The 26,158-nt window shown below is 40.8% G+C and overlaps 4 protein-coding genes across 4 annotated transcripts; 3 read left to right on the forward strand and 1 right to left on the reverse strand.

The window, feature by feature from the left end:
• Positions 1 to 752: 752 nt before the first annotated feature.
• LOC117278252 (uncharacterized) lies at positions 753 to 1,454 on the forward strand. The gene has a single exon (XM_033657696.1). It carries the CDS (start codon positions 753 to 755, stop codon positions 1,452 to 1,454), a length of 702 nt encoding a protein of 233 aa, XP_033513587.1.
• A 7,520-nt stretch (positions 1,455 to 8,974) lies between these two features.
• Positions 8,975 to 9,842, reverse strand: LOC138899282 (uncharacterized). The gene is made up of 2 exons (XM_070185432.1): positions 9,402 to 9,842; positions 8,975 to 9,034 (listed from the first exon to the last, which is right to left on the reverse strand). Exons 1-2 carry the CDS (start codon positions 9,840 to 9,842, stop codon positions 8,975 to 8,977), a joined length of 501 nt encoding a protein of 166 aa, XP_070041533.1.
• An 11,925-nt stretch (positions 9,843 to 21,767) lies between these two features.
• LOC138899283 (uncharacterized) lies at positions 21,768 to 22,127 on the forward strand. The gene has a single exon (XM_070185434.1). The coding sequence runs from the start codon at positions 21,768 to 21,770 to the stop codon at positions 22,125 to 22,127; it is 360 nt and encodes a 119-aa protein (XP_070041535.1).
• Positions 22,128 to 22,979: 852 nt separating this feature from the next.
• On the forward strand, positions 22,980 to 23,288 carry LOC138899284 (uncharacterized). Its single transcript, XM_070185435.1, has one exon. The coding sequence runs from the start codon at positions 22,980 to 22,982 to the stop codon at positions 23,286 to 23,288; it is 309 nt and encodes a 102-aa protein (XP_070041536.1).
• The last annotated feature ends 2,870 nt before the right edge of the window (positions 23,289 to 26,158 follow it).

Below are 26,158 nucleotides of genomic sequence, written 5' to 3' on the forward strand. Positions count from 1 at the left end.
AGATGGTTAGAACAAGATCAACTTCATCCTCTGCTGCTAACAATGTTGAGATACCAACTGCTAATCATCAAGAAGCAGCACCAGAGGTGCAAGCCGCATTAATAGTACCAGTTGCAGTTAGAGGACGTGTCAGAGATAGAGGTATAGGTCAAAATGCTAGGGGTAGAGGTGGAAATGCCAGAGATAATTAGGCTCGTGGTAGGGCCACAAGACAAGCAAAAGCTCTACCTCAGCAGGTTGTTAATGATCGGGTACCACCACATGAGCAGGATAATCGAATTGACAGAATTTTGGACTTTCTGGAGTCCCTATCCCCTCCGATTAGTGGTCGGGCTGCACCTGTTCATGCTCCTCCTCAGGACCCTCATGATTCAGATAAAGAGGTTATAAGAGATGATTTTCAAGCTCCACCTGAGGTACCACCACCAGATGTCCCTGCAAATATTGCCCCGACAGTGCAGTTACCAACAGAAAAAATTGATCCACATGCCTTTCTGAGATTAAACCCTCCTACTTATAATGGTACCAATAAACCAAATGAACCAATGTTATTTTTGGAAGAGATAGAGGAAATGTTTGTTTCTTTGGGTTGTCTTCAAACACAAGCCACAGAGTTGATTGGGTTTCGTAGAAAGGTTCCAGCAGGATAATGGTGGAGAGGTTACAAGAAGGCTAGAGATTCTACATTACCGCCACTTACTTGGCCCCAGTTCAAAGAAGCTTTCAGGGTCAAGTTTTTGCCTAGCAGTCAGATGGATGAGCTCCGACGTCAGTTCGAACATTTTAAACAGGGTACCATGTCAGTGACTAAATATGAGATGAAATTTACAAAATTGGCAGAGTATGCACCTAATTTGATACCAACAGAGAGAGAAAAAGTGAGAAGGTTCATTGAAGGCTTGAATCCACTTATGGAAAAAGATATGACTTCATATCAGGATGAAAAGACTTATCTTCAGGTTGTCAATATCGCTACGCGTAAGGAGGATTTTGATAAAATCGCCAGGGAAGCTAGAGATAACATCAAGAAGGCTAGAACAACAGGTATTTATAGTGGATTTTCAGTTGGGGGTAAGAACATGAATCATTCAGCTCACATTCAATCAACGACTAACTCATCTCCTTATCCAGTTCCACTCAGACATGGACAACAGAGTAAGGGTCAGGCCCCTCAGAGGCAAAGTTCAACTAGTCAGGGCCAACCTTGGCTCTCCTATCCTATATGTCCTTCGTGCAGCAAAAGACATCTAGGGAAATGCCTTTTGGGTCAGAAAGGTTGTTTCCACTGCCGTGATCCGGGTCATATTAAGAGAGACTGTCCACTGCTTGGACAAGCTCCGGGGAAAACTCCAACCAGACAGACAACATCCATGGGTAATTCTATAGTTTCACCTCCTCCAGTTCGGGCATCTAATAATCATACTGGGCGTGGTGCCAATAGGGATGGAGCTTAGGGAGGAGGAAGACCAGCCAGATTCTATGCAGTTCTAGACAGGTAGAATGCTGAGGCGTCTAACAGAGTTATTATAGGTATTCTCTCGGTTTGTGGTCGCCTTGCTTATGTATTAGTTGATCATGGTTCAACTTTCTCCTATGTGTCTCCTTATCTTTGTGTCTAGTTTGGAAAAGCACTAGAAAAATTAGGGGTTCCGTTTGAGGTTTCCACACCTATAGGGGAATCTGTTAAAGTTTAGTATATATTTAGAAACTGCATCATCACAGTTCAGGGCCGAGATATATTAGCCGACTTGAACTTGTTAGATATGGTAGACTTTGACATCATAGATGGCATGGACTGGTTATATTCTTGTCATGCTACAGTTGATTGCCACGCGAAGACAGTTAAATTCTCATTTATTAGGGATGATCCAGTTATAATTAGAGGTGAAGTGGGTACGCCTGTAGGTAAGTTTATTTCTTACCTTAAGGCTAGAAAGATAGTGAGCAGCGGGTATTTGGTGTATCTAGAACATGTACAGGATATGAAAGCTGACTCCCCAATGCTTGAATCAGTACAGATTGTGAAAGAGTTTTCAGACGTGTTCCTGGATAATCTCCTAGGGATACCACCAGATAGGAAGATTGAGTGTGGCATCGACACATTGCTAGAAACTCAACCAATCTCGATTCCTCCTTACAGAATGGCTCCATCTGAGCTAAATGAACTCATGAAGTAGTTACAAGACCTCTTAGATAAGGGTTTTATTCGATCTAGTGTTTCACCCTAGGGTGCTCCAGTGTTGTTCGTGAAGAAAAAAGATGGTTCCCTACGGATGTGTATAGATTACCGCCAGCTGAATAAGGTTACTATCAAAAATAAATATCCACTGCCCAGGATAGATGACTTATTTGATCAGTTGTAGGGTGCCAGGTATTTCTCAAAAATAGATCTGAGATCGGGATACCATCAGTTAAAAATTAGAGAAGCAGACATCCCGAAAATAGCTTTCAGGACTCGGTACGGTCACTATGAATTTTTAGTGATGTCCTTTGGGTTGACCAATGCACCAACAACTTTTATGGAGTTAATGAACAGAGTCTTCAAGCCTTTCTTAGATACCTTTGTCATAGTATTTATCGATGATATTTTGGTATATTCCCGTTGCCAGAAAGAGCATGAGAATCACTTGAGAACAGTTCTTCAAATACTCAAGGACCGTCAGCTTTACGCCAAATTTTCCAAATGTGAATTTTGGCTCGATACAGTTGCATTTTTGGGACACGTGTGATAAATGGGGATTTTGACTATATATTAGCAACTTTTTGCTTTCAATTTAGTCCAAATGAGCCCCCAACATGAAATCCAACTCAAGAAGAAGTGATATGTACTCAAGGATACAAACAGGCACAGAAGCTCAAAGTGCGGACCGCAAATTTTCATCTGTGACCGCAGATTGTGAAGAAACTCCTATTAGAGACAAGTGCAAAGTGCGGTGCACTCATGGCATGTGCGGCCGCAGAACCTGGGCAAGAGCAAAAGTTCAGAGAACTTGCATCTCAAGTTCAACAGAAGTGCGGACTGCACAATTATTGTGCGGCCGCAGAAGAACAGCTATGTGGTCGCAGTCTGTGCGGTCCGCAGAAGAGCAATGTGCAGCCGCACTTAGAAATGCGCGGACCACAAAAAGAGAGAAGTGTAACCGCAGTTCAGAATTATACGGCCGCAGGTTTCCATTACTGTCAGGCTGAAGCAAAGTGCGGACCACACTTGGAAATGTACGGTCGTAGAACCTCTGAAAGGGCATTTTTGTCCCAAAATTCCAGTATTGTATAAATAGAAGAGTTTCACTTTTTTAGGTTAAGTTTTGACATCAGCAGCTACAATAGACTCTTTCTTTTACTCTTTTTAGTAGTTTTTGCTATTTTGAGCTTTTTGAATATTGATTTCATCATTTTAATTATCAATATGTGTTTAATTATCACTTCTTCTTCTTTTTCTACCAATTTAAGCATGAGTAGCTAAATTTTCACTAGGGTTGTGACCCAACCCTAGTGTGTAAACTTAATGGGTGTTTGATTTATTGCTTGTTTATGGTTGGGTGTTGATTATCTAGCCTAGTTCTTTCTTTTATGTGAAGAATTAATGGTTGCAAACATTATTTCATACCTATTTGACTTGGTCTCTACTTGAGAAAAAGAGACTTAGTCTAGGAAAACTTGGCTAGCAAGAAATTGGGTCAATCAAGAGATTGATAAGCCCAATTATGGGTTGAACCTAGAGATAGTAAAATCCGACTTGAGCTTATCATCAACTATTTTGTTCAATACCCATTTGGACTTGAGAAAGCTAAATTGGGAAAAATCACTCTCTGACCGAGAGATATTGAGTGGGTACTTGGGTGTTGATAGCTATAATACACCCTGACCAATAAAACAAGCTTTAAAGTTTACAACCCATTAGGTGAATACCTAGGTGAAGGTTATAGCCCTAGGCCTTTCATACAACAACAACAACAACCCAGTATAATCCCACTAGTGGGGTCTGGGGAGGGTAGTGTGTATGCAGACCTTACCCCTACCCTGGGGTAGAGAGGCTATTTTTGATAGATCCTCAGATCCCTCCCTCCAAGAACTACCCACCTTTCTCTTGGGGTGACTCGAACTCACAACCTAGGCGTTTCATAACATTTGAAAAACAACCAAAAACACTTTCAAAGTTTAAATTCTTAGTTTGTAGTCTTCGTTTAAATTAGACCTAGAAACAACCCAAATTTGTGGAAGTAAAATTTGAGATAATTCAAGCTCATACACTATAATATATATTCCTAAGACCCATTCATAGCTCCCTGTGGAAAATCGACCCTGACTCTTTGTTGGGTATTACTATTACATCGACCATTTTCATATCCTCAAATAGAGGAGTGAAATTGGACGAGATCAAATTTTGGCGCCGTTGTCGGGGAGCTGAAAAATGATGTTTGCTATATATTTAGGTGTGCTTTTGGAATATCTTCTTTTCCTTCCTTGTTACTAACGTGTGAGTATTGTAGGTGCAATCATGCAAACAACAAGCTCGGAAACATAGCCGTGCGGGATATGGATGTTGATGATGATGCAATGGATGAGGTCCCTCTTGAACCTCAAGCCAATAGACGAGGCCGACCACCTCAAGACAATGTACCCGTTCCACCCCCACCTCCACCACGAGCGGCTCCACATCGGGTGATTCCTAATGAAGGGTATGCAAGTGCTATAGTCCTACCTCGTATTAGGGTGGAAAACTTTCAAATAACTAACATAATGCTCACTTTGCTAGAGCAATGAGGGATTTTCATCGGTGCACCGGGTTAAAATGCATATAAACACTTGAAGGGGTTCGTTGATACATATTGGGGGAGCAAACAAACAAATGTCTCTGAGGATGCTTTGAGACTAAGGCCTTTTCCCTTCTCTCTACAGGATAAAGCTTTAGATTGGTTGGAACGTTTGTCAAATTATTCCATTCATACTTGGGATGAACTAGCGGAGAAATTTATTTCAAAGTACTTCTCTCCCGGGCACATGGCCATTCTTCGAGATGAAATTCTATCATTCATGCAAGAGCCTAATGAACCACTACACGAGATATGGGACAATTGTGAAAGAGTTCCCCAACAATGATATGACGGAGAATATGATTCAACAAACTTTCTATCGGGGGATCAATACTACCAACCAATGTGTAGTGAATCAACTATGCCTTATGCGGAGGCGTGTGATATTTTGGATGAGAGGGAGGATACTTCATCGGTGTGGCAATCTAGAGCCAATGTTCCACAAGGTGATCCAAATGTGATTCTTCTTCATAAAGAGTTACATGACTAGGGGTAAGCCATAGCCGAGTTGACAACCACTATGAATCAATTGGCAAAGGCTCAACTTCAACAAGTTCAAAACCCGAGGCAAGTCAATGTTATGGAGAGAGTCAATATGATGGTAAACAAGAGAAGAACAAGAAGCCCACAAGTGTAACAAAGAGTGGATAATTTTGTGAAAGATGATAGTGGGTTTGATTAAGGAGATTCTTACAATAATCAAGAAGAAGAGGTCCAATATGTGAACAACTTTCAAGGGAAAACAAACAACTAGCAAGGCCCTAGTCAACAACAATGGAGACCTTCGAATAATCAAGGCAATTGGAATTCTAGCAACCAAGGTAATTGGAACAACAACAATCAATGTAATTGGAGTGGAAGCAATAACCAAGGGAATTTGCAAAACAATAATAACCAAGGCAATTAGGGAGGCAACAACCAAGGCGGGTGGAACAACAACCAAGGAAATCGGGGGTCAGATTTTCAAAGGCCCTCGATGTATCACCAACCGAGCAATCCATCTCCTTATCCTTCTCATGGTCCTAGTTCCTCTAATAATGAAATGAGTCGTATTAAGAACATGTTCAAGCAAATGATGGAGAAGAATGCCGATTCCGATGCCCAACTTGTCTCACACAACACATCAATCTGTAACTTAGAAGTGCAAATGGGTCAAATCTCCCAAACTTTAAATTCTCGTCTTATGGGGGCACTATCAAGTGATACAGTGGTGGACCCGAAGGGTGGGAACACTACGGGGCATTCCATGGCCGTTACTACAAGAAGTGAAAGAGGTGGGAATGCACCTACCTCAAGTCAAAGGCAACTTGTGGATGATGAGTAAGTGGTAGAAGAAGAGGAGATCCCTAGCAATATTGTGCAAGCAAATGATGAAGTGCGAATTGATATTGATGACACAGCGGAAGAGACTCAAGAGGATGTGAACCCGTCTAGGGATCATGTGATTGACATACCGGAAACAATAGTGCAAAAAGCTAAGGTACCATTGCCTAAGCCACCTCCTCCCTATCCTCAAAGGCTTGCCAAGAAAAATGGCGAGAATCAATTCAAGAAGTTCATTGATATGATGAAGAGTCTCTCTATAAATGTGCCATTAGTTGAAGCCTTGGAGAAAATGCCTGGATATGTGTCACGCCCCAACCTCAAGAAGCGCGACCGATGCTTAACCGAGTGAACCCGACCGAGTAAGCCTGTTAGATACTTTCTACCCAACTTACCCATGATCTAGAAAAGACGTGATTTCATTAATTGTACAGTAGGAAGCTCATTCATGCAATACTAAATTGTTTCATTAGCTACTTCGCCTTTCAGTCTCAAAATACACATATTTTTATAGTCTGAGTGGAACAAGTGAACAAACACAACATAACTTGCTGAATATTTCCAACACCCATATACAACCCACACAATGTCTACGGAGCCTCTAAAGATTCAAAAGAGTGTAAAGAAGGTGCCGACAACAAGGCCCCGGCTATACCTCAGAAAGTATAACAATATAAACAAAAGATATATTACATGACCCCAGAATGAAATGGGGCTCACCGAGTCCACTGGGATGAGGATGCAACACCTATCTATGATAAACACTGTCTGCTATGTAACTACTTGCATCTATTTAAAGATGCAGCGCCCCCGGCAAAAGGGACGTTAGTACTGTCGAATAGTACTGGTATGTATAATTAAACACCATCGCAATAGAATGAACAATAATACAAGGGGAGACAGTCAAGAATGCAATATGAGCTTCAAATAACACTAAAATATCAAGTTAAAGATCACTTAGATTTCCAAATCAATTTCCACGTTATTTGGTTGGATGATTTTATTTTTTTGCCAATATATCACAGTCCACAATACCACCGTGTTCTTACACGGAGTCCGATCTCGGCCTGATCGGCTAAGCCATCTCATTTGAGACATCAACCATATTCACTATTTCATTCACAATACCACCGTGTTATTACACGGAGTCCGATATCGGCCCGATCGGCTAAGCCATCTCATTCGAGACATCAACCATTTCAATCGGTCATATTACTTCGTATTCCTTTCCCATCTTTTCAACACATTGGCACAAGTGGCTTTAATTATAAAGTCGTTCTTGGCACTTGGACTTATTTCATAATTCAAGTTCTTTTCCACAATCCAACATTATTATTATCATCAATAACAATATAGTTTTCATTCAAGACTCTTGAGTTCACATATGAGCAATTTCAATTTCAAGGCACATAGAGGCTTTTCACACAATTCGACATAACATTCTTTAATCGAATTTGACGTGAAGTCTAGGCATATTAGCAAATATTCTAAGTCTTGAACATTTTCTCAGATGACGAGATAATATGATGAAGGCGTGGGAATACATATTACACATACATTTGCAAAGCAAGCACATTTGGGATAGCAATTTCTAGGATGTTCAATTTGGGACTTACGTCGATTACATGAATACCGTGGAATTCAATTCTAAGAAGAGGGGGTGTAGCCCATATACCTCAATTGTGCCTCTTAAAACTCTAAGATATTTCCGGAATATTAGCAACTTCAATCTCTTTTAGCAATATAGAAAAATTGAACCCAAAATTAGGAAAACGATCATAATTCTAGCTCACTTGAGCATTATATCAAACACTATATGTGCATTAAGGTTCCATGGTCCTTTCTTTTTTATCTTTAACCCACACCACATTCTTTTCTATCTTTAACTCACAACCTCCCCACATACCTTAGAAACACATGCATGCAAAGTAAGCACCCCCATCCCCATGAATTACCTTACTAATGGCCCATTCTAGTTACATATTGAAATTAAGAGTTTGGGTGATAGAATTTACCTCTTAGGAAGAAGACCTAAGTGCCTATCTTGATAATCTTCAAGGTTTTAAGTGAGAATTGAAGAGAAATTTGATGAAGATAACTTCCTCCCTCTAGGACCCTCTCTCTCACTCTAAAAATATCAGAAAATAATCTCAAAATGGTCCAAGGTAGGTGTTTTAACGGAATAGGGTCGGGTTTAAAAACCCCAAAAATGAAGCTTCGAAGCAGGTTTTGCGGTCGCATATGCGACCGCATAATGGTTATGCGGTCCGCGAAATGACCGCAAAATTGGGGTGCCAAAACTGGAAACAAACTGACCGGGTCTACGATCACTATGCTGCCCGTAGACCTGTTCTGCGGCCGCATAATGCACCACAGAACGGTTTTGCGGTCGCATAGTGCACCGCAGAACCTCCCTCCGAAAATTTCAAGGCAGGATATGCGACAAGAGTGCGGCCGACGAAGTAGTTATGCGTTCGCATAATGGCCTCGAAATTTGAAACCAAAATGGCCTAGTAAACTGGCCTACTTCGCGACCATTATGCGGTCCGCAGAATGGTTCTGCGGTCACATAATAGGCCGCAAAAATGCCTATTTCTGCCCAACATTTTTTTCAACTCCCCAGCGCACTGTTCAATCCAAAAAGTCTGAACCGCGACTATTATTACCCTCTACGCCTACTTCAGCATCACGGAATCCGAGTTTTTAGAAAAAATTTAATTGGGACTTACATCCTCCCCCACTTAAGATCATTTGTCCTCGAATGAGGATCAGGGTCCACTATTAGCACCTTATGCAACTCCGTTTTTCATACCCCACAGCAGCTGCCCCAAATTTAACTAACTCCCCAAATTTCCAAAATATTCGCCAGAGTTTTCTTTGTAACTAGGCCTATCCACCTGTTAGAGAGCCCCAGAAAAACATCTTACAAACATATGCACAACCCAACGACATAACAAAACTCATAACAATACCAATCGTGGCCTCATAAGCAACATATAATCAAAAGGAACACCTTTACATTAACTAAACAAGTGATATAAAATTCATAGGCGGCAATGTTCATAAAAAGAAAGGATTACACAGCTATTCAAACAAGTAAGGATACTTCTTCTTTATCTCTTCCTCGGCCTCGCACGTGGCCTCTTCAACCTGCTGGTTTCGCCATAACACTTTCATGGAGGTAATTTCTTTATTTCTCAACCTTCGGACTTATCTATCAAGAATGGAAACTGGAATTTATTCATATGACAATTCTTCACTAACCTCAATGGTCTCAACCGGCACAATGGCTGACGGATCCCCAACTACCTTCTTCAACATAGACACATGGAATACCGGGTGGACTAATGACATTTCTGGTGGTAGCTCAAGCTTGTATGCCACCTGGCCAATTCTTTGAATGATTTTGTACAGCCCGACATACCTCAGACTCAATTTTCCTTTCCTTCCGAACCGCATTATACCCTTCATGGGGGAAACTTTCAAGAATACCCAATCATCGTCTTCGAACTCTAAATCCCCATGATGAACATCTGAATAGGATTTCTGACAACTCTGAGCAGTCTTCAACTGCTCCTTAATGATCTTAACTTTCTCCATAGTCTGATGCACGAGATCTAGCCATATCAACTCAACTTCCCCAATCTCGAACCACCCAATTGGAGATCTACATCTCCTACCATACAATGCCTCAAATGGCACCATCTGAATACTCGCATGAAAGTTGTTATTATAAGCAAACTCTATGAGTGGCAAATGATCATCCCAGCTACCCTTAAAATCAAGAACACAAGCACGCAACATGTCCTCAAGAGTCTGAATAGTCCGCTCTGCTTGCCTATCAGTTTGTGGATGGAATGTTGTACTAAGATTTACCTGAGTACCCAAACCTTGCCGAAATGTCTTCCAAAAATTGGCCGTGAACTGAGTCCCTCGATCGAAAATGATGGAAACTTAAGTGCCATGCAGCCTGACTATTTCCTTGATATACAACGGAGCATATTGTTCCTCTGTGTCGGTAGCCTTAACCGGCAAAAAGTATGTTGATTTCGTGAGTTGATCCACAACCACCCAAATTGAGTCAAACAGAGTGCGCGGTAATCCCACTACAAAATCCATATTAATCATTTCCCACTTCCACATTAGAATTTCTACGTTATGCGCCAACCCACTAGGCTGTTGATTCTCGACCTTCACTTGCTTACAATTCGGACACCTTACCACAAAATCTTCCACATTCCTTTTCATGTCATTCCACCAATAGATTTCCTTGAGGTCATGATAATCTTTATAGAGCCTGGATGCGCGGAATACCTGGAAGCGTGAGCCTCGGTCATGATTATTTCCCGGACACCATCTACATTCAGAACACATAGCCGCCCTCGGTACCTTAGTGTACCATCATCCATGCCAAGAGTAAAAGCCATAGTTTTATGTTTTTGAATCCCCTCCTTCAGTTGTACCAAAAATGGATTATTGTACTACTTCTCTTTGACTTCCACAAAAATTCCAAAGCGGGATATGCGACAAGAGTGCAGCCCACGAAGTGGTTATGTAGTCGCATAATGGCAATGAAATTTGACACCAAAATGGCCCAGAAAATTGACCCACTTTGCGACCATTATGCGGTCCGCAGAGTGGTTTTGCGGTCGCAGAATAGGCCGCAGAAATGCCTAATTTTGCCCAACATTTTCTTCAACTCCCCAGTGTACTATTCAATCCAAAAAGTGTTAACCGCAGATCGCAAGCTTGTCGCGAAGAATTTCTACTATTATTACCCTCTACGCCTAGTTCGGCATCATGAAATCCGGGTTTTTAGGAAAACTTTTACGGGGCCTAACAATATGCAAAGTTTATGAAGGACTTGGTGACAAAGAAGAGATCGATAAATTTTGAAACTATCAAAGTCACTCACCAAGTGAGTGCAATTGTGCATTCAATGGCTCCTACATTAGAAGATCCCAATGCGTTTACAATTCCTTGTACCATTGGAAGTGCCGAGTTTGCAAAAGCTCTTTGTGATCTTGGGGCGAGTATCAACTTGATGACCTATTCAGTTTTCAAGACATTGGGAATTGGGCAACCAAGACCCACATCTATGAGATTACAAATGGACGATCGTACAATGAAGAGACCGCTGGGGATGATTGAGGATGTATTGGTTCGAGTTGACAAGTTCATTCTCCAGGCGGATTTTGTTATTCTTGATTGTGAAGTGGACTATGAGGTGCCGATTATTCTTGGTAGACCTTTACTTGCTATGGGGAAGGCTCTTGTTGATGAAAGCCAGTGAACTCACTTTTCGGGTGGATGATGAAAAGGTGGTGTTCCACGTGTGCAAATCTATGAGGCAACCAAATAACAATGAAGTGTGTTCATTCGTGGACTTGGTGACCGATGTGATTATTGATGATACAAGTACCACGATTAATGTGGGTGACATGTTGGAGGCCGTTTTGCTCAATTTTAATGATGATGAAATGGATGACTTCATGGAATGTGCTAATTCTTTGCAAGGGATGGGGTCATACAATTATGCACATCGGAAACTTTCCTTGGATCTTGAGAATAGAAAAACTCCTCCTACAAAGCCTTCAATTGAAGAGCCTCCTATCTTGGAGTTGAAGTCATTACCTCCACATCTGAGGTATGAATTCCTTAGACCTTGCTCTACTTTACCGGTTATTCTTTCCTCTTGTTTGACTAACGTGCAGGTTGACTCTACATTGGCGGTGCTCCACAAGAGGAAGAAAGCTATTAGATGAACTTTGGCGGATATTCGGGGAATAATCCCTGCATTTTGCATGCACAAGATTAATTTGGAGAAAGACGCCAAACCCTCCATTGAACATCAAAGGAGACTCAATGAATCCATGCAATAGGTGGTCAAAAAGGAGATTAAAAAGTGGTTAGATGTCGGGGTTGTCTACCCCATTTCTGACAGTTCGTGGACTTCTCCAGTGCAATGTGTTACGAAGAAGGGGCTCATAACTATGGTCACCAATGATAAGAACGAGTTGATTCCAACAAGAACGGTGACCGGATGGAGAGTATGTATGGACTATCAAAAGCTAAACAAAGTCACAAGGAAAGACCATTTACCACTACCCTTTCTTGACCAAATGCTTGATAGGTTGGCCGGCCGAGCGTTCTCTTGCTTTCTAGATGGATATTCGGGCTACGATCAAATCCTTATTGCCCCGAAAGATCAAGAGAAAACAACTTTCACTTGTCCATATGGCACTTTCACTTTCAAGCGGATGCCATTTGGCTTATGCAATGCACCGACAACTTTTCAACGATGTATGATGACGATCTTTACGGATATGGTAGAGACTTTTCGGTAGTCGGGGATTCTTTTGATGATTGCTTGGCAAATTTGGACAAGGTATTGGTAAGGTGTGAAGAAACGAACTTGGTATTGAATTGGGAGAAATGCCATTTCATGGTCGAGGAGGGTATTGTTCTTGGCCACAAGATTTCAAAGAAGAAAATAGAGGTCGACAAAGCGAAAATAGAAGTGATTTCTAAACTTCCACCTCCAACATCCGTGAAGGGCGTGAGAAGTTTCTTGGGTCATGCAGGGTTCTACCGGCATTTCATAAAGGATTTTTCCAAAGTGGTGAACCCCTTGTGCAAGCTTTTGGAGAAATATGCTAAATTTCACTTCAATGATGATTGCATGAGAGCATTTGAATTGCTCAAGTTCAAGTTGACAACTACTCCCATTATCACCGCTCCTAATTGGAGCATTCCTTTTGAGATCATGTGTGATGCTAGTGATGTAGCGGTTGGAGCAGTTTTGGGGCAACGTATCAACACGATCTTTCATCCGGTCTACTATGCAAGTAAGATCCTGAATGATGCCCAAGTCAATTACACCGTTACCGAAAAAGAGCTCATTGCCATTATGTTTGCTATTGAGAAGTTTCGCCCGTACTTGATGGGTGCAAAAGTGATTGTCCACAAGGATCATGCAGCACTTTGTTATCTGATGAGCAAGAAAGATTCCAAAGTGCGGTTGATGAGATGTGTGCTTTTGTTGTAAGAGTTTGATAAAGACATCAAAGACCGAAAAGGAAGTGAAAACCAAGTGGCAGACCACTTATCTTGTTTGGAGGAGGAGGGGAGGCCGCATGATAGCCTTGAAATCAATGACTCCTTCCCCGATGAGCAACTCTTAGCCATTTCAATGAAAGAGTTTCCATGGTTCGCGAATCTAGCAAATTTTCTTGTAAGTGGTATCACCCCGGATGAGTTCTCTTCAAACCAAAGGAAGAAGCTCAAACGGGATTGTAAAGACTATTATTGGGATGAACCGTACCTTTTTTGGATTTGCACGGATGGAGTGATTAGAAGATGTGTACCGGAGGAGAAACAAGTTGAAATTCTGGGGGCTTGTCATTCTTCCCCGTACGGTGGTCACCATGGCGGAGCAAGAACGGCGGCCAAAGTGCTAAGTTGCAGTTTCTATTGGCCCACTCTTTACAAGGATAAAAGTGATCTAGTCAAGAGTTGTGATGAATGTCAAAGGGCCGGTGGAATCTCAAAGAAAAATGAAATACCCCTCACCACCATTTTAGAGATTGATATTTTCGATATGTGGGGTATTGACTTCATGGGACCTTTTGTGAGTTCTTGTGGAAACACCTACATCTTGGTCGCGGTTGATTATGTGTCTAAATGGGTTGAGGCCATTTCTCTACCCAACAATGAAGCAATAAGTGTGGTGGCATTTTTGAAGATGAACATCTTCACAAGATTTGGTACTCCGCAGGCTATCATAAGCGATAGGGGTCGTATTTTTACAACAAAGCTTTTGACACCTTGCTTAGAAAGTATGGTGTCACTCATAAAGTTACAACTCCCTATCACTCTCAAGCTAGCGGTCAAGTGGAAGTCTCCAACTAGGAGATGAAGAGTATTTTATCCAAAACAATGAATGTTAACCGGACGGATTGGTCAAAGAAGCTTGATGATGCACTATGGGCTTATTGGACTACTTTCAAAACTCACATAAGGATTTCTCCATACCAGTTGGTGTTTGGCAAAGCTTGTCATCTTCTGGTGGAACTCGAGCACAAGGCCATGTGGGCTTTAAAGAAGTTAAATCTTGATTGGGATGCAACTGCTAACTTGCGGGTTGTATATTTGAATTAATTATATGAATTCCGGTACCATGCATATGCAAGTTCGTCCTTTTACAAAGAAAGAATGAAGTACCTTCATGACAAATACATCCGAAATAGGGAGTTCAAGGTGGGAGATCTTGTTTTGTTGTTCAAATCACGATTGAAGATGTTTCCCGGAAAGCTAAAATCCAAATGGAGTGGTCCCTTTTAAATTGTGGGTGTGACACCTTTTGGTTCATTGGACTTGAAGAACAAAAATGATGAGGTATTCCGAGTTAATGGTCACCGGGTGAAGCATTATTTGGGACAAGCTGATGATGGCCACGTGGTGGCAGTGATTCATTTGACGTGATGGTAATCTGCGTCGTACCGCGATGTTAAATCGGGCGTTTCTTGGGAGGCAACCCATGTTTCTTTTTCTTTTTCTTTTTCTTTTCTTCTTCTTTAGATAGGTCTTATTTTGTGCTAACTAGATTTGAAGTGTGTATTTCAGGAAGGTGTATGCTTTATAGGAACTATACTCAGAAAAATTGGCAAAGTATGGAAAAAGTGTGGACTGCACTATTTTGGATGCTACAGCAGAAGGCAAATGCGGCCGCACAATTCCTGTGCGTACCGCACAACTTGAGATGCAAAAATGCAAACTCTCTGAAGCTTGTTATTCAGAGAAACAACCAAAGTGCGGTCGCACAATGAATTCTGCGGTCCACACCAAAATCTGCAATCGCACAGCTAAATCTGCGGACCGCAGATCATCAAAAGGAAGTGGAACACCAGGTAACAGAGTGCGGACCGCATAAGGAATTATGCGGCCGCACTCGTCTCTTGATTCCTTAGCTAGACCCACTGTGTATAAATAGTAACCCTAAGGCTACTATTGAAACTTTCCATTCTCTGAGAAATCAAGCTAAAACTTTGCACGCATCTGATTCAATCATCTACCACCTAATTACGCATATGTGATCATTCCATAGCACCACTTCATAACTGGTATGTTTAAATCATTTCTAGGATTCTTCAATTTTCTTAGTTTAATATACAATTTGTTAGTCAGTTTAGACCATTTGTCAATTTCATATCCATGTGGGGGGTTAAATTGTATAGTTTAACTCTTACTTGCTTTTTGGGGAGTGGGTAGGTTGATTATCATGTTTAGTTGCTATCACCATGTCCAATTTGTGCTTAAATCGAAAACCTACAGGACTCTACCCGATTGAATTTTGAAATGTGCGGCCGCACATGGAATTGTGTGGTCCGCAGAAGTATAGATTAGGGTAGTTGGTGAGGCAAGATTGTGCGGACCACAGTTATTTCATCGCAGCCGCAAAAAAGTGTGTGCGGCCGCAGATCAGGCCAATCTCTGTCATCAGAGAGTTGGCACTTTTGGAAAGTTTCATGTGCGGTCGCACTTGCAATTATGCGGACCGCACTTCAATTCTACGGCCGCGCTCAAAATTATGCGGACCATAGTTTTATTGTTGCGGCCGAACTTTAAAATTGTGCGGTCCGCACAATCTAGGTTGCGGCCGCATTTGCAATTGTGCGGACTGCACTTCCCCACCCTGCAACATGTTTTGTTATGTGACTTTGTGTTTATTTGCAATTGAATTGGAACTGACTCCTACTGCTGTTTGTTACAGAAAATGGTTAGTTCACGAGGTCGTGGTGATACATCAAAGGGGAGGGGTGAACCTTCCAGAGGTAGAGGCAAAAGCAATTTACCCCTCGCCCTCTAAAGAGTAATTAGTAAGAAAGCTACAATAGGCCGAGGAAGACAGCCTGAGCCCTCTAGATCTAGTTCATATGCCCTGTATAGGGAAGCTTCAGAGGGAAACTCAGTACAAGTGTAGCCTGTTGTGCAATCATAGCCATAGTAGCCACCGTGTAGATAACAACTTAGAGACGAGCCTTCCTCCTTTGAGAGCTCTTCTGAGGCTTCGGAAGGTGACAGTCAGACTTCAGAGCCCTCATCAACACATGCCCCTGACGCACCTGCTACTATAGTGGATGTTGATGATATTCCGGATGATGGCCGAGGGGGTGATACCAAAGTTACCGGCCTTGAGAGGTCGAAGAAGAAAGAGATTTGGGAAGATAGGTTTGTCAGTCTGGCTACTTTCACAAGCTTCCGAGAGTGGTGGCCAATGAGATCTCTCACTCTTGAGCGTCAGTTCATGATAAAAGACCTTGACAAATACAATCCGATATTGTTAAGACAGTTCCAGGAGTAGAAGGGGTGGATGTGGTTCACCAAAAGTGTAGATGCCAAGGAATACCTGGTCCGGAAATTTTACGCCAATGTGGCACATATAAAGAAAGGGGCCAAGGTAACAAAAGTGAGAAATCTAAAGGTGCGATTCGATCAGAGCACCCTGAACATATATTTAAGGTTTGAGGATGTGGATCCTATGCAATACCTGGAAAAGTTAGCACTGGGAGATGCAGTTCAACCATGGATAACTGAGATTCTTGCATCTCCGAGGCTGCCTCCAGCATGGATCACAGCAGGGGTTCCCATTCAGCGGAACACCATAAATTTTGAGGCAAAAGGATGGCAAACATTCGTGTGTAGCAGACTAGACCCGTGCCAAAATGAAACAAATCTTCCAATTCAGCGGGCAGTGCTAGTCGCTTCTATCATGGCCGAGTACCCAATCAATGTGGGTGTCGTGATGTCGGCCAACATGTCTGTGGTCGTCAGGTAAGGTAACACCTCCTACCTGTATCCCAACACTATCACTGAGTACCTTACAGATACGGGTATGGAGCCGAGGGATTTTGATACCAAGGTGCGGGCGAAGAAGCCCTTCTCATGGTATTCTTTGATGGGTGGTGGAAACCCAAAGAAATAGGGTCAACCCTCTACTACTGCAGGCCAGTCTGATGAGCCTGTCGGGGTAGCTGCTGAGACAGTTGACATGCCATCTTCTTCAGCAGAGTCTATGCCTCCACCTCCTTCTTCAGGTCCCTCAGCATCTGTACCTTCCACATCGGCTTTGAAGCCGGTGCCCATGCCCGTTAATCCACTATCTACGCTGCGAGTCTCCCAAACACTAGCAAGCCTCAACAACTAGATGCAGACAACCACTGTAAAGCTGTCTTACATATCCAGTACTGTTACAGCACAGTCCTCCACTCCGGCACCCCATATTCCTCCGACAGTAGAGGATACATTGAAGAAGATCTTGAAGAACCAGACCACCATCATGAACACCTTGCTAGCACATGGAGCAATAATTGAGGAGCTGGGGAATCATGTAAAGAAAATGAAGAAAACCCAGGCATCCAAGAAATCAGTTGACAGGCTGAGGAAAGAGGTGACCAAGATAGCAACAGCTGGTGATCTTTCATTTGATATGCTCAGGGAGTTAGACCCACCATCACTAGCAGATCCAGCAGCACCATCAGCTCCAGTTGCACCAGCTGGCCAGTCTGAGGAGCCAGACCTGGCTGCCGACACTGTTGAGGCAGTGCGCCAGATGTTCACCAACCCAGTTACTCCCAGAGCCGATGATGAGATTCAGTTAGAGTAGACTGAGGGCGGTGACGCTGCTATGGACACGGAGATGTCCAAGGCCACATAGGGAGTTTTTTTTTTTTTTACTCTTACCCTTCTTTATTCTTGTTTTGATTAAGTATTGCAGACAACACTTATTTTTATTCGGGGGGGGGGGGAGGTGATGGATTTATTTGATTTGCTATTTGGATGACTTTTAGACATTTGGTTTGTAATAACTAACAATATTTTCTTCTTTCTCTTCATTCTGTATATATATATTCTCTCTTGATGTATATATTCTCTCTCTTTCCTCTCTCATTATGTATATTCATTAGCTTCTTTATTCTATTTTCTTTTTAGTCTATGTTTAATCTAATAGCTTCTTTTTAATTTTGGAGCTTCTTTTTATGTTTTAGTGAACAATAAGCCTTTGGTTTTCTTAATGCCATGGTTCTTTCCAAAGGTCATTTTTGTGTGAACCGGTGACTCTTCCTAACGATAGATGGCATGACAACCTTCTTAAGGGATTGAGTCCGTTTTTTGTGTTTAGGTAAGAATAGTAGTAATAATGAATAAAAAGACCTAATCGAGTCAGGCTCGAAGAGTAAAACATGCTTCACTTGGTACCAACACACTTAACTACGTGCTTATGGTTAAAAATAAGTTTTTTTGGGAAAGACATAGCTCTAGTTAGTGACGTTGTGACTCGTGTGTTGACTTAGGCAATCATCGAGTGGTTTAATCGAATCATAGTAATTTTCAATCTTGAATATGGTCGTTTTGGGCCCTCGACTCTATCCTCTTTAACAATCCCGCTGCGTGAGAGGTGAGATATTTTTGATTCAAGTCCAAATACCCGTGCGAATGGTCTAGAACTTGCCCCTAATGTGTCTCTAGGCTAAATTTTAAGTTTTGCTTGCCTTGAGAAGTGATTGTAGGCTCTCCTTGACCCGCATGAAATTTTTCATGGCCCGCCAATGTTGTTATCCCTAGTCAACCCATTTGAGCCTAAAACCTTTCTCATTTGATAACTATGTTACAATTCTGTTGTGACCCTCTCTTGGCACCAGAGCTTTCCTTAACACTCTTGTAAAATAATTGGCTAAAAATGTAAGTTTGGGGGAGAGATGGGGAGTTTGAAAAAGGTATCAAGGCACAAAAAGAGAAAAGAAATGAAGAGAAGGAAATGCAAGAAAAAGAAAGAAAGAAAGAACAAAAAGAAAAATGCAAAAAAAAAGTAAATAAGTTGAAGAGTTGAAGGGATTCAAAGAAAAGTAATGATGCAAAGCATGGAGAAAGAAAAGAAGGAGAAAATGAATATCATGACCAAGAAAGATTGATGTTGTCTCTCTAATCCCCCATGTGCAAAAGAAAAAATGCCTCAAAGAGTTGGCAAAGCATGAGCCGATAAGAGAAAATGTAGTGCTTAAGGAAAGATACCCGTTCTATCATAGCATATCCAACCGTAGTCCAAAAGCCTTCATTGCATTCCGAAAAAAGCCCTATGTGATTTCAAGCTGAGTGAGCTTACATTAGTGGTGATTTACATGAGGGGAAAGCCTATGGTACCTAAAGTCGTACTTGTGACATTCTTTTGAGAAAGATAAGCGAACCTTTCACAAATCTTTGAATTGAGTGCTACATTCTTAAGTGAGTTATGAAAACAGAGACTAGAAAGAAGGAGTTTGGGATCCACAATGATTTACATGAAAGAGCGAGCTTCCTTGATGAATGAAATCAACTCTTGATGCTCAAGTGTCACATTAGAAATATTTGTGCTTAAAAGTTCAACCTGTTGCCTTGTTAATAATTCATAAGTGTTGTGGGTAATTGTTGGTCCCAATTGATGCATCTTTGATTAGCAGGAATAGCTTTTAACTTGTGGAGGTAGAAATTACCTTATTTGCTTGAGGACAAGCAAACGCTTAAGTTTGGGGGAGTTGATAAGTGAGAATTTTGACTACTTATTTGCACCTTTTTGCTTTCGTTTTAGTCAAAAAGTATTTAGTTGTGTTCCCAAAAATTGATGAAATATGCTTAATTGTAGGAATAGTGGAAAATGAGCCCCAAGATGAAATCCAACTAAAGAAGGAGTGATCTGAACTCAAGGACACAAACAGGCATAAAAGCTCAAAGTGCGGACCGTAGATTTTCATCTGCGGCCGCAGATTGTGAAGAAACTCCTATCAGAGACAAGTGCAAAGTGCGGTCCGCACATGACATGTGCGGCCGCAGAACCTGGGCAAGAGCAAAAGTTCAGAGAACTTGCATCTCAAGTTCGACAGAACTGCGGACCGCACAATTATTGTGCGGCCGCAGAAGAACAGCTACGCGGCCGTAGTCAAATTTGTGCGGTCCACAGAAGAGCAATGTGCAGCCGCACTCAGAAATGCGCGGACCGCATAAAGAGAGAAGTGCGGCCGCAGGTTTCCATTCCTGTCAAGCTGAAGCAAAGTGCGGACCGCACATGGAAATGTGTCGTCGCAGAGCCTCCGAAAGGGTATTTTTGTCCGAAAATTCTAGCACTGTATAAATAGAAGAGTTTTACTATTTTAGGTCAAGTTTTGACATCAGTAGCTACAGTAGACATTTTCTTTTACTCTTTTTAGTAGATTTTTCTATTTTGAGCTTTTTAAATATTGATTTCATCATTTTAATTATCAATATGGGTTTAACATCACTTCTTCTTCTTTTTCTCCCAATTTAAGCATGAGTAACTAGATTTTCACTAGGGTTGTGACCCAACCCTAGTGTGTAAACTTAATGGGTGTATGATTTATTGCTTGTTCATGGCTGGGTGTTGATTATCTAGCCTAGTTCTTGCTTTTATGTGAAGACCTAATAGTCGCAAACATTATTTCATGCCTATTTGACTTGGTCTCTACTTGAGAAAGAGAGACTTAGTCTAGAAAAACTTGGCTAGCAAGAAATTGGGTCAATCGAGAGATTGATAAGCTCAATTAAAGGGTTGAATCTAGAGATAGTAAAACCCGGCTTGAGCTTATTATCAATTATTTTTTTCAATACCTATTTGGACTTGAGAAAGCCAAATTGGGCAAAATCACTATCTGACCGAGAGGTATTGAGTGGGTACTTGGGTGTTGATAGCTATAATACACCCCAACCAATAAAGTAAGCTTTAAAGTTTACAACCCATTAGGTAAACACCTAGGTGAAGGTCATAGCCCTAAGCCTTTCATAACATTTGAAAAACAACCAAAAACACATTCAAAGTTTAAATTCTTAGTTTGTAGTCTTCGTTTAAATTAGACCTAGAAATAACCCAAATTTGTGGAAGTGCAATTTGAGATAATTCAAGCTCATACACTATAATATATATTCCTAAGACCCATTCATAGCTCCTTGTGGAAAATCGACCCCGACTCCTTATTGGGTATTACTATTGCATCGACCGTTTTCATATCCTTAAATAGAGGAGTGAAATTGGACGAGATCAACATGGTCTCGAAAGAAGACATTAGAGTAGACCCATAGAAAATAGATGCAGCTAAGAGTTGGCCTAGGCTGACGACCCTTACAGAGATTAGTAGTTTTCTAAGGTTGGCAAGTTACTACCGCCGTTTTGTAGAAGGGTTCTCTTCAGTAGCTTCCCCATTGACAAAGTTAACTTAGAAAAATGTGAAGTTTCAATGGTCTAAAGCTTGTGAGAAAGGTTTTCAAGAACTCAAGAGCAGGTTGACTACAGTCCCAATCCTAACTCTACCTACCCCTACAGGTAAATTTGTGATCTATTGTGATGCTTCCAGAGTAGGATTATGATGTGTTCTTATGCAGAATGACAACGTAATTGCTTATGCTTCTAGGTAGTTAAAGAATCATGAGAGAAATTATCCTACCCACGATCTTGAGCTAGCGACAATTATTTTTGCTCTAAAAATATGGTGTCACTACCTTAATGGAGAGCAATATGACATTTATACAAATCATAAAAGTTTACAGTATATATGCAAGAAGAAAGAGTTGAACCTAAGACAACACATGTGGTTGGAATTACTTAAGGATTATGATTGCAATATCCTTTACCATCCTGGCAAAGTGAATGTGGTTGTTGATACTCTGAGCAGAAGATCCATGGGGATTTTGACCAGGTTGTGTGTGGTCGAACGTACAATAGTTAAGGAAGCCCAACAAATATCTAGCCAAGGGGTTCGTCTCTATGAGAAGTATGATGGAAGGCTCATATCAAGTATGGGTACTAAGTCTACTTTAGTAGAGCAAGTTAAAGCCAAACAATTTGATGACCATAGCTTGCTTAAGCTCAATGAAGGTGTCCTCAGTGGCAAGATTGAGAATTTTGCACTTGATGAGAATGGTGTAATGAGACTTGATGGTCGCTAATGCGTGCCTAATGTAGAAGATCTTTATTAGGGCAATTATGGTAGAAGCTCATAGCTCCAGATATTCAATACATCCAGGTTTTACCAAAATGTATCATGATTTGAGGGATGTTTATTGGTGGAATTATCTGTCAGCAAGTAAAAGCTGAACACCAGAGGCCAGGTGGCTTAGGTCAAGTCATTGAAATACCAGAATGGAAATGAGAGAGAATAAATATGGATTTTGTGGTGGGCTTTCCGCGGACTTTTAAGAAACATGACTCTATTTGGATCATAGTAGACCGACTCACTAAGTCAGCTCACGTTTTGCCGGTCAAAACAACCTACACGGCACCCAGTATGCAACATTATACATAAAAGAGATTGTTCGGTTGCATGGTTCTCCTATGTCTATTATTTCTGACAGGGGTGCACAGTTTACTGCCCAGTTTTGGCAGAGTTTTTAGGAAGGTCTCGGTACCCGAGTTAATCTAAGTATAACTTTTCACCCTCAAACGGACGGGCAGGCCGAGAGGATAATTCAGACCTTGGAAGATATGTTACGAGCATGTGTTCTTGATTTTAAATGAAACTGGGATGATCATTTACCTTTGATTGAGTTCGCATATAATAACATTTATCAAGCGAGCATTCAGATGGCCCCATTCGAGGCCCTATATGGGATGCGATGTTGTTCACCTGTAGGGTGGTTTGAGTTAGGTGAAACGAAGCTTATTGGGCCAAACATAGTACATGATTCCTTGAAAAAGGTGAAACTTATTCAGCTCAAAGCCGACAAAAGTCATACTCAGATATAAGACACTGCGATCTAGAGTTCAAAGAGGGTGACTATGTATTTTTAAAGGTGTCTCCAATGAAGGGTATCATGAGTTTTGGTAGAAAAGAGAAGCTTAGACCAAGATATACAGGGCCTTATCCAATTCTAAAAAGGATTGAGCTTGTGGCGTATCGACTAGCTTTACCTCCAGAGTTATCTTCTGTGTATCTAGTTTTTCATGTGTCCATGCTGAAACAATACTTTCATGACCCGAGTCATGTACTTGATAGACAGGAGATAGAGATTGGTGATACTCTCACATATGAGGAAGTCCCTGTAGCTATGATAGATAGGCATGTTCGTAAACTTCGAACCAAAGACGTTGCTTCGGTGAAAGTGATATAGAGAAACCACTTAGCTAAGGAAGCTACGTGGGAGCTCGAGGAAGCCATGAAGAAAAAATATCCTTATTAGTTCGAGATTTCAGGTACATAATTCATTTTTAAGCTTCAAAATATTTAGATTGTCAAGTTATGTGATATTTATGCTTATAATGATGTAAAATGGCTTTGGCGGGTATATGGGTATGCCTTGATATTTTATATTATTGGATTGAGTGGCTAGAGGTGCAAAGTGTTATTGTTATTGGGTTGTTGGACAAGTTGAAAATTTATGAAAATCTCCAGTTACAAGGGAGACTCTGCCGAAAGTTTTGAAAATTTTAGGAGTTAGTCAAATTTTGGGGTCCTAAGATCTTTCTTTTAGACTAAAGAACAATTACGACACAACATTCGAGGATGAACATTCTTAAGCGGGGGAGAATGTAAAGCCCCATAAATTTCTAGCTTAAAATTTTAATAATCTCGGAGTTCATAACGTAATTAAAGTGCTCAAAGGATATAAGGACTTGCACGGTTTAAGCGAAGTTTTTGGGATAATATGCGTATAGGATATGAATTAATATGGTAGGATGGATACTTAAGAATAAACTAAGTTACCTGACTTTTAGTTGAAAAACAAAGTTACTGAAATTTTCTAGTATCCGAGTGTATTGAATAATTTCTTATTAGCTAGTGTAATGAAGGATAAGTAGCCTATATATTAGTTTAAAATATGGTGAGAGAAGTCAAGTAAACAACCGGAAAGAAAAAAAAAGTTGGAAAATTATTTAGCTATGTCCCACTAGTGAAAACTTTAAGCATAAATAAGTCTACTAAATGTGTGGCAATTGTATGCCTCTTTCGCTGGCTACTTTCAAAAAAGAAAGATAACAAAGTTTCTGTTTTCTCAAGCTTGTTCACCGCAAGTCTGCAACTGCTTGGGTTATCTTGAGAGTTTGATTTCACGAGAAATTTATAATAAAATGTGGCAGATTGACTCTCATTCGGAGGTACCCATATACTTTTCTCTGGTAAAAATTGTTTATCTACTATCAATTGAGATATAGGTAGGATTTTGAGATTTGGATTTTTTTAAAAAAGAAAATAAATAAATAAAAGGATTTTAAATGCTTGGGCTTTATTCAATAATGTTATTACAATATACTAAGAGCCTTGGATGTATTTACTATGAATTTATTATTGGAATCATGATTATCCATTGTAGTTATAGCTTGTTCTAATGAGTTGTGGGATTAAACATTACAAATCGATATATTGAGTTATTACGGACTAATTAGTGTTTTAGAACCTAAGTGGGATTTTTCTAGAACAAGAGAACTGTGTATATAGTTGTATTCTTTGGACATGTATTAATTTACGTTGAACCCAATTGTCATGTAGTTAGAGAAATTGGTGACTTGTGATTGCCTGGAAGATACGTGGAGGCAAAGTTAAGATTGTAATTGAGGTAAGTAGAGGTTTACTTTTTTAGTAGGAAATTCCATTAGAATCCTTGTGCTCCATATGCTAGATAAAGCTAAGTCATGTCTTCTCGTGATCTAATACTCAGTTCACTTTATTCTTATTCAGTACGACCTTATATGTGACATGAATACATACTTATGTATATTACCAGTTGTTATGTGCTTTTATTTGTGATATTCACATTCAGTTAAGTATTCAATTTCAACATTAATTCATGCATCAATGTGATCACATTCAGTAGGGAGAAGTGGCCAACCTCCCCCAGCGTAAGTGCCATGATGTCAAGGTTATCTAACCCACGCTCGTAGGTGCCAACTGTTTATTGGGGAGATAGGCCGACACTCCCCCGTACGTATTCCCAGATGCTCACGTATGCAGGGCCATTATGCGTAACAATTAACTTTGCGAAGTTACGTCTTGAAATATATATAAGTCAGTTTCTATTTCAGATATCAATTATGGGCTCAATTTTTACGTTAAGTTTAGTTTCAACTTACAGTTTAGCTTACAGTTTCATTTTTCAGCTTATTACTTAGTTGTAAAATTTTATATGATTTATATGATTTTCCGTATATCCCTTTTCTTTCTTATTATTTTCAGAAGGTCTCGCTCCGCCTTTTTAGGAGGTGGCATGTGAGACTTACTAGGTATCCTTTGGTGGTTACTTAGCCCGTTTGGGCCTGTTACATCGTGTGGCAGGTATTGAGGACGCGGGTAACGAGGCACGTAGTTAGAGGAGATATTCTAGATTCACTTTACAGACTTCGTTGATTCATCCCAGCGGTAGCGGACCCTTTTCAGACTATCATTTATAACCTTTTTTTTACGTTTATTTATTTCCGGGGGATGCCCCCGTAGGCTATTTATTTCAAATTTTGTTTTTCAAATTCTAGAGGCTCATGACTTGTTAGTGGGTCAGTATTAAAATATTTTGGAATTTATTCTTTATTTATTATATTTTATCAGTCAGCTTAAGAACTGCAATTTGATTAGAATAAATATTTAAGCATATTAGTTTATTTGCTATTGAACTTGATGTTTGATACAAATAGTACACGGTTCACTCAACGAGTGGTAAGAGTTGAGTGCCAATCACGTCCCACTCCAGTTTGGGGGCGTGACAGGAATCCCGTGTCTTGTAGCCTCCAACGTTCTCCCAAAGGTTCCAAGGTCAAAAGTTCCTTCAAAAACGTCTTTTTGGTGTATTTATACCATGTAGGAGTGGGCCCAGGCGAAATTATATTTTCTAAGTCGAAATAGGACAAATACTCTGAGAAACTTGCACAGGCGAGCCACGCATTGCGCCCCATGCGGGGCACTTGTGGGAAAGTTCAGAGAGCACGTTCTGACGGGCAACATGAAAATTACACTACCGCGCCTCCCCATGCGGCACGACAGTGGACGTTTTAC

The sequence above is a fragment of the Nicotiana tomentosiformis genome, chromosome 9 (genome assembly GCF_000390325.3).
Source record: "Nicotiana tomentosiformis chromosome 9, ASM39032v3, whole genome shotgun sequence".
NCBI lineage: Eukaryota > Viridiplantae > Streptophyta > Magnoliopsida > Solanales > Solanaceae > Nicotiana > Nicotiana tomentosiformis.

Bases quoted from the DNA above. Each gene is read 5' to 3' on its own strand.
- LOC117278252 (XM_033657696.1), top strand. From the start codon at position 753: ATGGATGAGCTCCGACGTCAGTTCGAACATTTTAAACAGGGTACCATG.
- LOC138899282 (XM_070185432.1), bottom strand. From the start codon at position 9,842: ATGGTGCCATTTGAGGCATTGTATGGTAGGAGATGTAGATCTCCAATT. The intron at 9,035-9,401 runs GTTAGTGAAGAA...GCTCTCTAACAG, and splicing joins TGCCGGTTGAGACCATTGAG to GTGGATAGGCCTAGTTACAA.
- LOC138899283 (XM_070185434.1), top strand. From the start codon at position 21,768: ATGTGGTTGGAATTACTTAAGGATTATGATTGCAATATCCTTTACCAT.
- LOC138899284 (XM_070185435.1), top strand. From the start codon at position 22,980: ATGAAGGGTATCATGAGTTTTGGTAGAAAAGAGAAGCTTAGACCAAGA.